The following is an 18784-nucleotide window of genomic DNA, read 5'->3' on the forward strand; positions in this document are numbered from 1 at the left end:
TAGTGGAAGAACAGCATCTAGTAAAGATGAGGTCAAGCGTATTGCCTGCCTTGTGAGTAGGGGGGGAAGGTGAGAGGGTGAGGTCAAAAGAGGAGAGGAGTGGAAAGAAGGAGGCAGAGAGGAATGAGTCAAAGGTAGACGTGGGGAGGTTAAAGTCACCCAGAACTGTGAGAGGTGAGCCATCCTCAGGAAAGGAACTTATCAGGGCGTCAAGCTCATTGATGAACTCTCCAAGGGAACCTGGAGGGCGATAAATGATAAGGATGTTAAGCTTGAAAGGGCTGGTAACTGTGACAGCATGGAATTCAAAGGAGGCGATAGACAGATGGGTCAGGGGAGATGTAGGCCTATAAATGTGCCCATTTGGGGATGTCTGATACTATTTCTCATTGTCTTAACGCTGCACCACTAATGAGTTGTGGAGCTTCTCAAAGTAATTTTTTCTTCACCTCCAAACAGCAAGTAAACAAAGTCTATTCAAAATCAATTGCGAATGACAATAGTTCCTCAAAGTATTTTCGTAAAATATTTCCAGCTCTCACCCTTTCGATAACACTCAGCATGAAAGGGAAAAATGTATTGCTCTGATCCAGTGTAAATGTCATAAAATACCTGATTACTTCTTATTCTTTGCGCAAATAGCCGACAGCTGTGTCTGTCCCAAACTCACTGGCGCGGGAAACTCTGAGGGCCCAGAATATTTTATATAATGTTGCATGCTTGCTATCTGGAGTTTTCGCCAACCCAGTTGATAGTTGATACAATGTTTCAAGTTCGTTGCAGACAGGCCATGTGCAGCCAATGTTATTTCTAGGATATTTATTTTTATCAGGATATTTTCTACCTGCAGGCTGCAATGTTTTTATTTGTTGGCATTATGTAGGCTATTTTTACATAGTTGCAATGGCAATAAAAGTTACTTTTAGATTTGTATAATTTTCATTTAGATTTATATAGAATGTAGATTAATCACAGACAATGATTTTGAGATACTATTATAAATTAAATGAATCTGTTCCACAAAAATGAGCATATGAAAATCATAACTTGCACGCAGATTGGTAGAAATGGTAAGAGAAATTGGCACTCCAAATAGAAAAAGTTTGACGACCGCTGGTGTAGTCTATTACTGAAAACTTCAGGAACATAACGGCAGAATTTACGTCCAGCAACAGTGGGACGGAAGAGTTTTTCTTCTTCTGGTTAGGTTATATTGATGACTGGCTCCCTTGAGTAATTTGTGTATCCGTAATTATTTAACCTCTTAGCGCTATGGGTCAGTTTTTTTTCTTTCAAATAACGTACCCAACGTAAACGGAAATTTTCTCTGGCCCGGATCGTAGAATATGCATATAATTTACAGATTAGGATAGAAAGTACTCCAAAGTTTCCAAAACTGTCAAAATATTGTCTGTGAGAAAAATTATATTTATTCTGCAAGCGAAATCCTGAGAAAAATTAACCCGGAAGTGATATTTAAAAATATATATTCTTTGTTTCCTTTCCCCTCTAACCTCCATTTAAAGAGGTATCAACCAGATTCTTTTTTTCAATGGCTTCCTCAGGCTGTGACCAGGCTTTAGACATAGTTTCAGGCTTTTATTTTGAAAAATTAGCGAGATGTTTCAAAAGAGGTCAGGTGTCCTCCGAATATTTCCTGCGAGCAAGAGAGGGGCTCCCCATTTTCCTTTTGTCTCTTAATGAATAGGTTATGCTCCGGTTGAAATATTATCGATTATGTTTGTTAAAGACAACCTGAGGTTTGATTATAAAAAACATTTTCAATATTTCTACGACCATTTTCGGATACTTTTTGGGATTTGTCGAACGGAACACGGCTTTTGATTTTTCATCATAACGCGCAACCCAAATGGCGTTTTTTTGTGATAAAAGTAATATTTATCGAACAAAAAGAAGATTTGTTGTGTAACTGGGAGTCTCGTGAGTGGAAACATCTGAAGATTATCTAAGGTAAGCGATTCATTTTATTGCTTTTCACACTTTCGTGACCATGCTAATTTGGGGCTAGCTTATGTAGCATTGAAAGCTACACTCACAAAAGCTTGGATTTCTTTCGCTGTAAAATATATTTTCAAAATCTGACACCATAGGTGGATTAACAACAAGCTAAGCTGTGTTTTGGTATATTTCACTTGTGATTGCATGATTAAAAATATTTTTAGGAATATTTTTGAATTTGGCGCCCTGCAATTCAGCGGTTGTTTAGGAAAGTGAACCCGTATTCGGTATCCGTAGATCAGAGAAGTTAATCAAACAGCGTGCTTAAAGCATCAGACAAGTTACGTACATATAGTTGATTTTATTAAAACACATGGGGCGATTGGTAGATAAAAACAGACGACTCTTGGTTGACCAAGATTTATTTTAGTTGGGGACAGCACTAGAACATGATTATGGGGCTCCCGAGTGGTGCAGCGGACACTGCATCTCAGTGCTTGAGGCGTCACTACAGACACCCTGATTCAAATCCAGGCTGTATCACAACCGGCCTTGATTGGGAGTCCCATAGGGCGGCGCACAATTGGCCCAGCGTCGTCCGGGGTAGGTAGTCATTGTAAATAAGAATTTGTTCTTAACTGACTTGCCTAGTTAAATAAAGGTTACATTTAAATAAATAAAAAATATTGTTTTATGACAAACCGTTTTCTACAAATCCGTCAAGGGACCAACTTTGAGAAGGTTTTAAAACAAAGGTTTCAAACCATTTCATGAATGTAATTGAATCTAGGTATGTTTAGCCTTTAACATAATGGTATGAAAAAAAGTGGCTGAATATTATACAATGACTTATCAACAGCTCTAACAATTTGACCTCCACAGGAAATCTTCACTGGCAATTCTAGAATATACTATATAGCCCCGAAACCTGGTTAAACTATCATTATGACATCATGGATGGATTATAGAATATACTATATAGCCTAGAAACTGGTTAAACTATCATTATGACATCATGGACGAATTCTAGAATATACTATATAGCCTAGAAACCTGGTTAAACTATCATTATGAAATCATGGATGGCCAGTCTTTGTATTCATAGTGTAGTGAATTCAGGGGGTAGCCCTGAGCTGAACTCAAACCTGGGTCCAGCGACTGTCAAGCCAACACCTTATAACTGTTACGCCAAAATTTCTGAACTTCTTGACGAGGTCGCTAGGTGTTGGGTTACGGTTGCTACAATAGCTTTCTCTATGAATTTGAGAGTGGTTACACTTCTCCTTCCCCCATCCCTCAGCTGTTTACCAAACAAAGCCTCTGGGCAGCCATTTTGTTTCTCTTTAAAAAAAACACACAACCCAGCAATATGCAGTTCAAACAATAACAAATCTGTCATTCCACCACTGCTTTTGGTAATACGATGATGGGGTTGGAGAAATGTAACTACTTTCAAAATTCATATACAGACCTATGGATGCAAGGACTGACCATCCATGATTTCAACATTATAGTTTTAGCCATGTTGAGGCTTTACAGTGTTGATTTACATTGTTTCTAAACATTTTAGTAAAAAAAAAGCTTATTTGGGGTTCTGATGGGGTACAACAGTTGAACTAAGCTCATGAGGCATGTGTTATATTCTTCAAGAATCAATGGCTATAAAAAAAATAATTTAAAAGTTACAATATGGATGTAGCAATTGCAGATTTCCGCTTTAACACCAAACATCAGTTCAACAACTGCAGAGTTTGTGCCTCTGTTTTTAAGACAGTACTTACTAGTATTAATCAGGGAACGGTTTCTCAAAACCATCTTATGGCTAAGTTCAGCGTTAGAACCATTGGATGCCTTAAGATGCGTTTGGGAAACCGGGCCCAGATATTCAGTTTCCTCCTCTTCTTCCTCCTCCTTTTTCGATGTAACAGTCATCTCCCCCTCCTCTTTCACTCCAAAAACTGTAACCTCCTCCTCTTTCACTCTGAACGCGTCTTTTTCTTCTTTCACGGTAACAGCCTCACCCTCGACTTCTTGTTTTACTGTGATATCCTCCTCCTTCTCCTCTTTCACGAGAGTTTCTTTCTCCGTCCAGCAGACCCCTCTTCTTTAGCAGGAGAGTAGCTTATTGACCTCATGGTCGGAGATCTTAGCTAGCTTAACCAGTCTGCTAGCTGACTAATAACAACACCGTACATATGAAATTAAATCGGATAACTAACTAGACGTTCGGCTATTTTGGCTAGCAAGCTACCGAGGTGGCTGACTAACTGTTGCTGCTGTTGAAAGAAGCGTTCCGTCCACTAGATTATACGTCACACTAGCAGCATTGCCTTAAAGTCGCACATCGTCATCTGCTGACTGGAGTGGGTAAAGCAGTTGAGTAAAATGTATATTTAATTTTCAGACAAAAAGCTAAAGTGAAGGACGCAAGAGTTTTTACTCACCAGTGTAACAAAACAGTGTGGTCAAAGACTTAGTAACTTAGTTGTATTGAAGATCTGGTTACCTATAAGTACAAACAGTCATGTTTTTGCGTCATTACATATTTATTCACTTATTTCCAGATATCTTCGAAACTATCCACAATGCACTATTTATCAATGTCATATGGAGGATCTACTCTGTGCTACCGAGTTTGTATGCTAGCTCGGTAGCTAGCTCAAGCTTGCAAATGTTAGCCACACCTCATGCTTTCCATCTACTGTGTGGTTGTGTTATCTAGTGGGAACCTGTTAGTATGGTAGGCTCTAGTGCCATCTTGCCGTGGTCACAAAAGGAAAGAGAAAATCACACCTGCTTGCTCCTTTTTGTTATGTTAACTTTTCGGTAGGGATGTTTGATTCCGGAGATACTAGGCATGCATCGAAATCGCTAAGCAGTATACTTCAAAGCAGTGTACCGATGCCTGTATCACTTTATCAGCAGCACTTGATCAATGACGTCTGAAGATTAATTTCATCGAACAACCACCTGATTGGTTTGATATTGGGCTGGTTCGACACTGCAGGCGACTGCCAACTGAGTGATCTACAAATCGCCTTGCATCATAAATAACTACTCATTGTTATTTATAAATCAGTCAACCAGTCACCATGTACCCACAATGCAACATGGATTTGATCCTCTCGAACATGGTCAGTGGTTCAGTAGATGACATAAAGGCTACGCTGCGCACGCTCTACGGCGTGTGGGACGTCATCTATAATAATAAGACAGTTCTAAATTCTGTGTTGCTCAAACCTACATTACCGTTCAAAAGTTTGGGGTCAATTAGAAATGTCCTTGTTTTCCATGAAAACATACATAAAATGAGTTGCAAAATGAATAGGAAATATAGTCAAGACTTTGACAAGGTTATAAATAATGATTTATAATTGGAATAATAATTGTGTCCTTCAAACTTTGCTTTTGTCAATGAATCCTCCATTTGCAGCAATTATAGCCTTGCAGACCTTTGGCATTCTAGTTGTCAATATGTTGAGGTAATCTGAAGAGATTTCACCCCATGCTTCCTGCAGCACCTCCCACAAGTTGGATTGGCTTGATGGGCACTTCTTACGTGTCATACGGTCAAGCTGCTCCCACAACAGCTCAATAGGGTTGAGATCCGGTGACTGTGCTGACCACTCCATTATAGACAGAATACCAGCTGACTGCTTCTTCCCTCAATAGTTCTTGCATAGTTTGGAGCTGTGCTTTAGGTCATTGTCCTGTTGTAGGAAGAAATTGGCTCCAATTAAGCGCCGTCCACAGGGTATGGCATTGCAAAATGGAGTGATAGACTTCCTTCTTCAGTGGAGTGATAGCCTTCCTTCTTCCTTCTTCATCCCTACTGCCTCTGATCTGACAGACTCACTAAACAGAGAACATCCCTGGTCGTCCCTACTGCCTCTGGTCTGACGGACTCACTAAACAGAGAACATCCCTGGCCGTCCCTACTGCCTCTGACCTGACGGACTCACTAAACAGAGAACATCCCTGGTCGTCCCTACTGCATCTGATCTGACTGACTCACTAAACACAAATGCTTTGTTTGTAAATTATGTCTGAGTGTTGGAGTGTGCCCCTGGCTATCCGTAAATAAATAAAAAACAAGAAAATGGTGCCATCTGGTTTGCTTAATATATGGAATTTGAAATGATTTATACTTTTACTTTTGATACTTAAGTATATTTAAAACCAAATACTTTTAGACTTTTACTCAAGTAATATTTTACTGGGTAACTTTCTATTGAGGTATCTATGCTTTTACTCAAATATGACAATTGGGTACTTTTTCCACGACTGATCATGAGTCTAGTCTGGTCTCCTTCGACACGGTTAACCTTATTATGAGTCTAATCTGGTCACCTTCAACATGGTTAGCCTCATAATGAGTCTAATCTGGTCTCCTTCAACATGGTTAGCCTCATTATGAGTCAAATCTGGTCTCCTTCAACATTGTCAGCCTCATTATGAGTCTAATCTGGTCTCCTTTGACATGGTTAGCCTCATTATGAGTCTATAATATAAGCCAATACTAATCCATCATGTCTGCATTGGACACGCCTATGGGCCGGCAGGTAGCCTAGTGGTTAGAGCATTGGGCCAGAAACCAAAAGATTGGTGGATCCCGAGCTGACAAGGTAAAAATCTGTCGTTCTGCCCCTGAACAAGGCAGTTAACCGACTGTTCCCCGGTAGGCCGTCATTGTAAATAAGAATTGGTTCTTAACCGTCTTGCCTAGTTAAATAAAGCTTAAAATAATTTTAAATGTAGCAGAATTAAATACCCACAACATTCATTCTGTGGGTACTAGATTGACTCAGTTGACAGTCAGCCAGACATTGATTGTGCATCAATATCATCAGACTAAATTAGAGTAACAACCAAATAAAACAGACAAACAGGGAATGTTCAATGACCCAAAAAGACACTCTAGTTCATTCTGTGAATCAACCCTTTATTTCATATCATAAAGAACACCTGTGGAAATGGGCAGTGGATGTAGACATCCCCCTGACTCCAAAACAAGACATGATTGAATAGTTGAATAGTGTCTAATCCAAATAATCAGCACAATGTCAGGTGTTAGTGCATGGCTGGAACAGAAATCTGCACACCCAGTAGCTAGATTTCTAGCAGCAAGGTTGGCCATGCATTTTCTAGGTCTATGCATCGTTGCTTTAACAGTATTGGTGTAGTCATACAACTTATTCTAACAGTAAACCAATAGCATATTCAGAGCATTTAGAAAGTATTCAGACCCCTTGACTTTTTACACATGTTGCTACGTTACAGCCTTATTCTAAAATTGATTAAATAATATTGTTTTCCAAATCAATCTACAAACAATAACCCATAATGACAACGTTTATGATTGTACATTGTGACATCACTAAAATACTCCTACTACAATGTTTAAACATTCTACATTGTGAAATTATTTCATTGATATCATGAAACAACTCCATGTATTTTCTGATGTTTATTTAGAGATCTTTTATCATAGAATCTCTTCCCACATTGATCACAGCAAGGATTCTCTCCTGTGTGTGTTCTCTGGTGCACAATCAGATGGCTAGATGTAGTAAAACTCTTCCCACATTGATCACAGCTATAAGGTTTCAATCCTGTGTGTTCTCTGGTGTGATACCAGGTTGCTTGACCGAGTACAACTCTTCCCACATTGCTTACAGCTATAAGGTTTCTCTCCTGTGTGTGTTCTCTGGTGTAAAATCAAATGGCTAGATGTAACAAAACTCTTCCCACATTGAGTACAGCTATAAGGCTTCTCTCCTGTGTGTGTTCTCTGGTGTATAGTCAGATGACTAGATGTAGTAAAACTCTTCCCACATTGATCACAGCTATAAGGTTTCTCTCCTGTGTGTGTTCTCTGGTGTGAAACCAGGCTGCTTGACTGAGTAAAACTCTTCCCACATTGATCACAGCTATAAGGTTTCTCTCCTGTGTGTGTTCTCTGGTGTGATACCAGGTTGCTTGACTGAGTAAAACTCATCCAACATTGATTACAGCTAAAAGGTTTCTCTCCTGTGTGTTTTCTCTGGTGTGATACCAGGCTGCTTGAGCTAGTAAAACTCTTCTCACATTGATTACAGCTATAATGTTTCTCTCCTGTGTGTGCTCTCAGATGTACTATCAGGCAGCTTGAGCTAGTAAAACTCTTCCCACATTGAATACAGCTATAAGGTTTCTCTCCTGTGTGTGCTCTCAGATGTACTATCAGTCCGTTTGAGCGAGTAAAACTCTTCCCACATTGATCACAGCTATAAGGTTTCTCTCCAGTGTGAATTCTCATGTGTACTTTTAGTGAATTTGATCTTAAGTAACTCTTCCCACAGTCAGAGCAGCGATGAGATTTCTTCCCTGTGGGTCTCCGCTGATGTTTCTTGAGGTGCTCTGATGTGGAGAGACTCTTCTCTGCCTCGTCATCTTCATGATGTTGTAGAGACTCCCCAGAGGCTCCACGGTAGTCATGTCTCTCTCCTAAAGTCAGACAGATGGTTAAAGGGACATAACAACAGAAATCCACTATTAAAGGTGATGCCAACATGATAGATGATGTTGTACAACAATTGACGTCTGTAATGAATGTTACAATTATCTTAAGACGGTCAAGTGAGCAACAAGCCATATTTAGTCTTGTTTTCACATTACTAGTAACATCGATGATTGTAGGCTAGAAATAAGTTATTAAAGTTGTTGAAATCCTAAGCAGTGTGCCAGACGACTTTTGGTCTCCAATATAGGCCCCTTTCTGTGTTTGCTCAAATTGGCGCATGAGGGCGATGCACACGCAATTTGGTTGCAGAAACTCCTCCATGCTAATGCGGAAACCACTAGTTATAGAAATTATAGTTATACAAATATCATAGACCTACTGTAGGACCCATAACTTCACCTAACAATAACACAGATCTAGGACTATACATCATTTAATATTTCAGGTGAAACATGGAAACTAAAATGTCTGTCATGACATTTCATAACCAGATAATTTCGTGAATAATCCCACTAGGCTACTCTGTAATGTGTTGTCATTCTAAATGTCCTGAATAAAGGAAAATAGCTCTGTGTGTTGTACAATAGCCTATCCATCAAGGAACAGTTCTCTACACATTATGAGCTAAGTATCTCTGTGTCCAAACAGACTAAAGAGACCCTACGGTAAATCAGGCAGACAATAACATCAATTTGTTAGGGATGTTGGATCCAACATGGAGCACGGCATAATTGTCTTTACCAGAGTAATGAATGAAGGAGCACTTTGGTTGTTGTTGCATCGTGATGTTTGTCATTTGACTGGCATTCAGAAAATGATTTCCTGGAACAGCTTATGATAGTTGAATATGTGACTAACTAAACAGCTACAGTATTAAGTATTGTGTAATTATTGAAGAACCGCGTTAATGACAGTATCGATTCGGGTGTTGTCAACAAAGTTAAGGTGACTCTCGGGTTAGAACCATTGGATTTAGCAAACTCTGAAATGATTTAGGATTTCTGTTCCCATGAAAACTGTTTTCCCTGCGTAACATAAGGAGACACTAAATGTTACGTAGTTAGAGTGCATTTCAGAGATCTGAATACAAAAAACTGTCCCACAGCAAGATCCAGTATTTAAGTTGAAGTTCATCATATGACAAGCTTAACGTTATGACTATAACTACTGTTCTCTGAAGGTGGGAAACTAAGTACAACATACTATTAAATCCACACGTTATGACTATAACTACTGTTCGCTGAAGGAGGAAAACTAGGTACAACATACTGTTAAATCCACACGTTATGACTATAACTACTGTTCCCTGAAGGAGGGAAACGAGGTACAACATACTATTAAATCGGTGCATCGCTGGAAGCCCCGCCTTCCACAGGCGATGAGCGTGAGTCTCAATTTATTCCTTAAATTAGCATGGGTAACAGTAATTATAGTCATAAAGTTACACTCCCTTTCAGTCGGTCAACTTCGGTACAACATACTATGGGGAAATTACAATCATTCCCCAACCGACCCAAACGGATACTAAATGAAACGGTCCCTGGCAGACCACCCAGATCTGACCCCCGCAAGATACGTCAGTTTTGGCAATTTATTCATTGTCTGTTGTTTGAAACACTCCTGTCATTGTTGAGTAAGAACACACACATGATTACTCATATAGAAGTAGGATTAGTCTACCTGGCCTGCACACAAATGTAGGCCTATAAATGTGCCCATTTGGGGATGTCTGATAGTATTTCTGCTGGTGTAGCCTATTACCAGAAACTATAGGAGCATAACGACTGCTGGTGTAGTCTATTACCAGAAACAAAAGGACCATAACGACTGCTGGTGTAGTCTATTACCAGAAACTATAGGAGCATAACGACTGCTGGTGTAGCCTATTACCAGAAACCATAGGAGCATAACATTAGAATTTACAAAGGCCAGCAGCAGCGGGAGGAGGAGGCTAAGGAAGAGGTTTTTTCTGATGGTTAGGCTATCTTGTTTCAGAGGTGTGTCATCAATAGCCCATAATGACAAAGTGAAAACAGGTAAAAAACAGAAATACCTTATTTACATAAGTATTCAGACCCTTTGCTATGAAACTAAAAATTGCTTTCAGGTGCATCTTGTTTCAATTAATCATCCTTGAGATGTATCTACAACTTGTTCGGAGTCCACCTGCGGTAAATTCAATTGATTGGATATGATTTGGAAGGCAGACACCTGTCTATATATGGTCCCACAAATGACAGTGCATGTCAGAGCGAAAACCAAGCCATGAGGTCAAAGGAACTGTCCCTAGAGCTCCTAGACAGGATTGTGTCGAGGCACAGATCTGGGGAAGGGTACCAAAAAAATCTGCAGCATTGAAGTCCCCCAAGAACACAGTGGCCTCCATCATTCTTAAATGGAACACTCTTCCTAGAGCTGGTCACCTGGCCAAACTGAGCGATCGGGGGAGAAGGGCCTTGGTCAGGGAGGTGACCAAAAACCTGATGGTCACTCTGACAGAGCTCCAGAGTTCCTCTGTGGAGATGGGAGAACCTTCCAGAAGGACAACCATCTCTTCAGCACTCCACCAATCAGACATTTATGGTAGAGTGGCCAGATGGAAACCACTCCTCAGTAAAAGGCACATGACGGCCTGCTCGGAGTTTGCCAAAAGGCACCTCAAGGACTCTCAGACCATGAGAAACAAGATTCTCTGGCTTGATGAAACCAAGATTGAACTCTTTGGCCTGATTGCCAAGAGTCACATCTGGAGGAAACCTGGCACCATCCCTATGGTGAAGCATGGGTGGCAGCATCATGCTGTGGGGATGTTTTTCAGCTGCAGGGACTGGGAGACAAGACAGGATCGAGGGAAATATTAACGGAGCAAAGTGCAGAGAGATCCTTGATGAAAGACCAGCTCCAGAGCACTCAGGACCTCAGACTGGGGGTGAAGGTTCGCCGTCCAACAGGACAACGACCTTAAGTACACAACCAAGACAACACAGGAGTGGCTTCGGGACAAGTCTCTGAATGTCCTTGAGTGGCCCAGCCAGAGCCCGGACTTCAGCCCAATCTAACATCTCTGGAGAGACCTGAAAATAGCTCTGCAGTGATGTTCCCCATCCAACCTGACAGAGCTAGAGAGGATCTACAGAGAAGGATGGGAGAAACTCTCCAAATCAAAGCAGGTGTGCCAAATAAATTAGCTAATTGAAAGGGGGGGAAATTATTTAATCAATTTTAGAATAAGGCATTAACGTAACAAAATGTGGAAAAAGTCAAGGGGTCTGAAAACTTTCCAAATGCACTGTATACAGCAACACCACCCCCATAAGCATTCCTGTCTTTTCTGTAGATGTTATATCCCTGTATTGCTACTGCTGTAACAAAGGAATTATCTCAGTGAGTTTCAGAGATGAACAGTACAGTGCATTCCAAATTCAATAGGCAGGCAAGTAAACAAAAACGTTTTCAAATAAAAACTATTCCAGAAAATGTCAAAGCGTATATAACGCCCGTCCAAGAGACTGTCGACCAATCATGTTCACATTGTCATGCTGTGACACACAGATCCTAAGCTAATTCTCACGAAAATCGATTTTTAATGTCAGGGTATGAGTTGAGAAACCTGCCTATTTTCCTTGAAAGTACGTAATGTCACGATTGCAAAGCTATACGATATTACAGAGAACAAGTCAATTATCTCACATCTCTGAAAACATTTGTAATGTTGTGCTTCTTTTTCACAGAGGGTACTTCGTGCCAATGTTATTTTCTTTAAGCTGTTAATACGAATCGAAAGGAGTTTCCAATATCCTCATTTCTTAAAGTATTTCTGGTGATAGCAAGTGATAGTGATACACAAGCTAGGTCTATTTGAAACATTGCCATCCCATGGCAGCATTTAGCAGCCACCAGGTTCAGAAGCTTTAAAACCACATAAAAAATATTTAAAACACAATTCTATTTTTGCCCAAAGTTAAGATATACATTTTTCAAACTGAACATAATTCATGCTGGTTATTATTTTAGGCTATTTTAGTTAGAGTCAAAGATAGTTTTGGAATAGTTTTCCTTTTTCAAACAGGTTTGTTGTTTTATTTCAGTTTACTAAATAGTTTTCCCCTAATTACTTTTTCTATAATGAGCATGGACGTTTCCCCTATCAACCAGTCATAGGTACTGGCAACAAAGAGTCTCGTGACCTAGCTGGGAACGGGACAGACGGAACCCTTTTGTGGAAACAGACAGGGGCGATTTGTAATCAAATCTAATTCCCAAGAATGGGGTTCATATGAACCACAGAGACTGTGTGTGGGATAATAACATGGCCGTGTCCAACCCTGCTTGTTCCCTCGACTCCGCTACCAACCACCAATCTCCAACAGGGCCCTTAACCTGTATCACAAGACACCTCATAGTGAGCTACAGGTAGGAATCAGCAATGAATCCCAATAATGAGACACCTCTGGGGAGGGGTGTCAGCAACATAAAAAAAAATATATATAGTGTTTTATGACAAACTGTTTTTTACAAATCCGTCAAGACACCAACTTAGACTTGACAGTGAAATGCTTACTTACAAGCCCTTATTAACCAACAGTGCAGTTCAAGAAGAAGAAAACGTTTACCAAGTAGACTAAAATAAAAAGTAATAATAAAAAGTAACACAATGAGAATAACAATAACGAGGCTATATACAGGGGGCACCGGTACCGAGTCAGTGTGGAGGCTATATACAGGGGGCATCGGTACCGAGTCAGTGTGGAGGCTATATACAGGGGGCACCGGTACCGAGTCAGTGTGGAGGCTATATACAGGGGGCACCGGTACCGAGTCAGTATGCGGGGGTACAGGCTAGTTGAGGTAGTCTGTACATGAAGGTGGGGGCGTAGTGACTATGCATAGGTAACAAACAACCAGCAAGTAGCAGCAGTGCACAAAAGGGAGGGGGGTGGGGGGGGTCAATGTAAATTGGGGTAGAAGCTGTTGATGAGGCTTTTGGTCCTAGACATGGCGCTCCGGTACCGCTTGCCGTGCAGTAGCAGAGAAAACAGTCTATAACTTGAGTGACTGGAGTCTCTGACAATTTTGTGGGCTTTCCTCTGACACCACCTATTATATAGGTCCTGGATGGCAGGAAGCTTGGCTACAGTGATGTACTGGGCCGTTCGCACTACCCTCTGTAGCGCCTTACGGTCAGATGTCGAGCAGTTGCCATACCAGGCGGTGATGCAACCGGTCAGGATGCTCTCAATGGTGCAGCTGTATTACCTTTGAGGATCTGGGGACCCATGCCAAATCTTTTCAGTCTCCTGAGGGGGAAAAGGTTTTGTTGTGCCCTCCACGACTGTCTTGGTATATACCCACGTGGGTGATTAAAAGATGAACTGAGTTCCACACTCAAGTCCAGTTGATGGTGGTAATGCACCTTAAAGTTGGTTGCCAACCGCCATATAAAGTCCAAAGAAGAAAAAGAAGCCTGAAGGAAGGAGAAATGACGAGATAGGAATTTGGTTAACCTTTTGGGGCATCGCGACTGATTACCTATTTTGACGTGATATGAAACTATTGTGTGAAATTATTTTGATAATTACAGCAATTTATGTTTCTAGAAACGTATCGCAATTGAGAATCGATTCACATTTAGATGGATTATTTGACTATTTTACCTGCCAGAGCCAGTCTACCTCTGAAAATAACATACAGTCCTTGGACCTTGAGGAGTAACGGGGGCAGCAATCAGCAGTAGAAACAATAACAACGCGTACTCCCTGCCCGTTTCAGTAAAAAGTTGAGGGGTGGAGAAATGCAACCATCAATGATATCAACATTATAGTTTTAACCATGTTTTTGAGGATATACAGTGTTTGTTTATATTTACTGACAAACATTGGAGTAAAACAAAGCTTATATTTTGGGTTCTGATGGGGTACAACAGTTGAACTAAGCTCACGAGGCATTTATAAGTTAATTTTTTACATATCGTTAATGTATAAGTCCCAAAATGGATGTAACAACTGCTGATTGCCCCTTTAAGACTACATATTGGGCTAATCTAATAAGAGATATTGAGGACTACAGTATTTCAGGCATTGTCATTGGATGCATTTGATCAATTGTTAACGTTTTGTTGATGGTCCACTCTTAATGTTCTACACATTACAGTGTAGCTTCAGCCATTCCTACAGAACAACATTAAAGTGTAGAACCCCTTTACTGCATATTGGTTCAATGACTGCAGAGACGGTACTTACTGGTGTTAAACAGATCTCCAACCTCCTCTTCTTCCTCCAATGTGACAGTCATCTCCCCCTCCTCCTCTTTCACTCCAAAAACTGCATCCTCCTCTTCTTTTACTGTAACACCCTCCTCCTCTTTCACTCTGAACGCCTCTTCCTCTTCTTTCACTGTAACTTCTTTCTCTTCTTCTTTCACTGTAACAGCCTCATCCTCTACTTGTTTTTGTATTGTAACATCCTCCTCTTCCTCCTCCTCTTTCACGAGAGTTTCTTTCTCCGTCCAGCAGACATCCTCTTCTTTAGCAGGAGGAGAGTAGCTTAGTGAACTCATGGTCGGAGATGTTTGCTAGCTAGCATTAGCGAATAGCCTAGTTCTAAGCTAACTTAGCAAACCAGCTAGCTGACAAACAACGTAAATATATAATTAAATGGGCCAACAAGTACATACGACAGAAGTGTGTTTAATACACAGCGACTAATATACACCAAAACAGTGTAAAAAGCGTGAATGTTGTAGCTATGTTTGCTAGAAAGCTACGGGGGTGTCTGACTAGCTGTTGTTGTTGAAGGAGCGTCCCGTCCACTAGATTATACGTCACACTGGCAGCATCGCCTGAACCTAAAAGACGCACATCGCCGTCTGCTGACTGGAGTGGGCAACGCAGTTGAGGAACCTAAAGTTTATTTTTCATTTATTTAATAAAAGTGTAATATTATATTAAGTCGTTCAAAGAGAAGCATGTGTTGATTGATTCGTGTTTAATGAGTGAGAATTTAAAACAAACTGTACACCCACTACATATTTGCATTGAACCATACTTCTAACATGGATCATTTTGACCCCAGATGCATATCTTTAATCATAGCCTGAATGTGGTTTATTCCATTTTTCATGACTTTGTCAATCAACTTGTTCTTAATACATCTAAATCATGGTTTAGGGTTTCTGTATCAAAATGGACTTTTAACAAATTAAAATCCTTTGGAGTAATTTTGACCCCAGCCAATAGCACCTTTGATAAATAGGATATTTATTTCAAATTAAAATCAAATCACATTTTATTGGTTATTGCGGGTGTAGTGAAATGCTTGTGTTTCTAGCTCCGACGGTGCAGTAATGTCTAACAAGTAATATCTAACAATTTCACAACATATACCCAATACACACAAAACTAATTATTTGAATCTAGGTTTCTCTGTAGACATGATCCATCCCACCAGAGCGTGGAGGGGCACCTGTATCAGTGGTTTTGACCAGATAGACACCTGCAGATACACAGTATCGTGCCTCCCATTTCTAAGATTGGACTTTTCTATACCACATATCACATGACTGTGTTCCTGCCAAAGCAGCAGCTACTCTTCCTGGGGTTTATTATGGATCCCCATTAGTTCCTGCCAAGTAAGAAGTAAGGTCCGGGAGCATGCCAGCCTCCTTTTCGAGCAAAAGGTATAAATTATGGGTTATGAATTAACACATTCCCTGCGAGCCCAGGCATTTCAATACATTCATGATTTCTTACGGTCCATGTGCAATATGCAAATATGATCCTTGCAATTATTCTATGTTCCTTGGAATTATTCAAATATGTTGTTCATTTCATGAGAGCAACATGATAATTAATGATTTCTGAGCAACCATTTTTGATTTAATGTCTATTAAGAGTATCTTATCAACTTTATTTCACTTGGAGATGTTTCATTATAGAGAACATAACATGACAATACATGACATCTAAGTAGCTGAATATGATTATGGACTAATAGTCTAACAGTTTGAATCACACAACTCATGTTATTCTGGTTAAACAGTGCGTGACTAGTTGATAAAGGAGTGGGGATTTTTTTTACAATTAGGATATAATATGTCATGATTTACTCGTACCTCAGCCAGCATTGTGAATGGTTAGGAAATAATATGTCATGATTTACTCGTACCTCAGCCAGCATTGTGAATCGTTAGGAAATAATATGTCATGTTTTACTCGTACCTTAGCCAGCATTGTGAATGGTTAGGAAATAATATGTCATGTTTTACTCGTACCTCAGCCAGCATTGTGAATGGCTAGGAAATAATATGTCATGTTTTACTCGTACCTCAGCCAGCATTGTGAATGGTGTCTGAGGCAGTGACATACTAGACCAGGGCAGTAAATCTAATATTTAGGTGTTTTTAGTCAGGCATGAAAGGTCTGTGTTGGTTCTGTGGTTATAAGTTACATCTCTGGCCATGCTGGCAGGGTCTGAATCAAACCTAATGTCCACCTGACACACTGGCAGGGTCTGAATCAAACCCAATGTCCAGTGGGATTGATCTGTTTGATCCAATTGTTTGTTTCAATTTTCAGTAGGTGAATCCTTTGACATATTGTTGATTTCAACTTTTTCCATTTTCAACAAATGTACTGGTTGGTTGAAACGTGATATTAAACGTACATACCATGCACTATATTGACACAGTGGAAGATATACTGAATTTATACTGTTTTTCATACTAAGATGGACCAAGATACGTGTTGCTTTTGCACATATTTGTTCATTGGTTTAGCAAGAGTCTGTTGATTGGTCAGTCATGGGGTTAATTTATTTTGCAATACGTTCAAATCAAATCTAGCTTTATTTATACAGCACATTTCAGACATGGATGCAACACAATGGCTTCACAGGAAAAAATGTACAAAAAAACAATGAAAATAAACAGAAATATTTAGTACACAACAAACATAAGAGGATAAAAAAACAGAAGAATAACAACTGAAAGACTAATGAGCACCCTTTTGCCTTAGTCCCTGCTGATATTCTGCCTAGCAACAGGGACATGTGATCGATGCTGATATTCTGCATGGCAACAGGGACACGTGATAGATGCTGATATTCTGCATAGCAACAGGGACATGTGATAGATACTGATAATTTGCCTAGCAACTGGGACATGTGATAGATACTGATATTCTGCCTAGCAACAGGGACATGTGATCGATGCTGATATTCTGCATAGCAACAGGGACATGTGATCGATGCTGATATTCTGCATAGCAAGAGGGACATGTGATGGATTAGCCTGACTTCTCCCCTCTCTGGACCCAAGGTGACTGAGGCCCATTTGAGGGAGGAAGTGCAGCTGCCAACACCAGACTCAGAAAGGATACATTCTAATAACAAGAGGTCAATAGTTCATATCAGCATATTCTGCAGATAAAACATCTTAATTATCTATGTTACTTAGCTAATTCTGATTTCTCCATGTTACGGATACAAGTATTCTGTGTGTATCCTGTGTGTATTTCTTTTCGCTCCTTCTCCCCTACTCACAGGTGACAATCATCATTCCCCAATCAGTCATCAATCAGTCGCTAATCAGAAGACACCTGCTCCTTTTCTCCTACCCAATCACAGTCCCGTTCCCTTGGTTTAAAAACCCTGTCAGTTGTGTTCTCTAGAGCAATCTCTCTGTAAATGCCATATGTCTGTAGATCGCGTGTGTGGTTTAGGATACATGTCACATTGTCCCCACCTGTGAGTATTGGTTTTGTTATGGTGTTTGTTTGATGGTGGGAAAAGGGGCTAACCAGACAGGTCGCCCATGGGCATACACTACCCGTAGGTAAACTTTGTTAAATACACTAGTTAGAACTGGGCGGACCACCCACTGTATTTTTGTTTAGTTAGCTGTTTAAATAGGCTAGTCTAGCTTAGGGGTGTTTTTGGATGCTTATTCTTTCTTTCCTTGGGTCCAACTCAGTCCCTTTTCCTGCCTCCCATTTACTGTGTGTTTGCAAATAAACCCTGAGTGTTTGATGGTAGAATTTAGTTGTCTGTGGTTATTTCGTTCTCACTGTTACTTTGTCACTATTACACTTTGCGTGAGTTATGTTATGGGTCCCATTACCATCCCCCCCTAGACTGTCGGGCCAAAAGGGATTCGTAACACTCCACCACAATCTTTCCCCAGAAACGAGCTCCAAAACAATAGCTCTGTTACTGGTGTGCAGGATATAACCTTTAGTCTGTGGAGGATCAAGAGGAACCAGTCAGTTTCTGTCATATTCTTGGCTGAGTGTCCGAACATCATGCGGCCATTCTACACACCCAGAACAGT

General features: G+C 40.3%; 1 protein-coding gene across 1 annotated transcript; it reads right to left on the reverse strand.

Moving 5' to 3' along the window:
* Positions 1-6880: 6880 nt before the first annotated feature.
* On the reverse strand, positions 6881-15319 carry LOC139560516 (zinc finger protein 180-like). The gene is made up of 2 exons (XM_071377381.1): positions 14701-15319; positions 6881-8445 (listed from the first exon to the last, which is right to left on the reverse strand). Exons 1-2 carry the CDS (start codon positions 15014-15016, stop codon positions 7556-7558), a joined length of 1206 nt encoding a protein of 401 aa, XP_071233482.1. The 5' UTR covers positions 15017-15319; the 3' UTR covers positions 6881-7555.
* Between the last annotated feature and the right edge of the window lie 3465 nt (positions 15320-18784).

Source organism: Salvelinus alpinus, chromosome 30 (genome assembly GCF_045679555.1).
Source record: "Salvelinus alpinus chromosome 30, SLU_Salpinus.1, whole genome shotgun sequence".
Taxonomy (NCBI): Eukaryota; Metazoa; Chordata; class Actinopteri; order Salmoniformes; family Salmonidae; genus Salvelinus; species Salvelinus alpinus.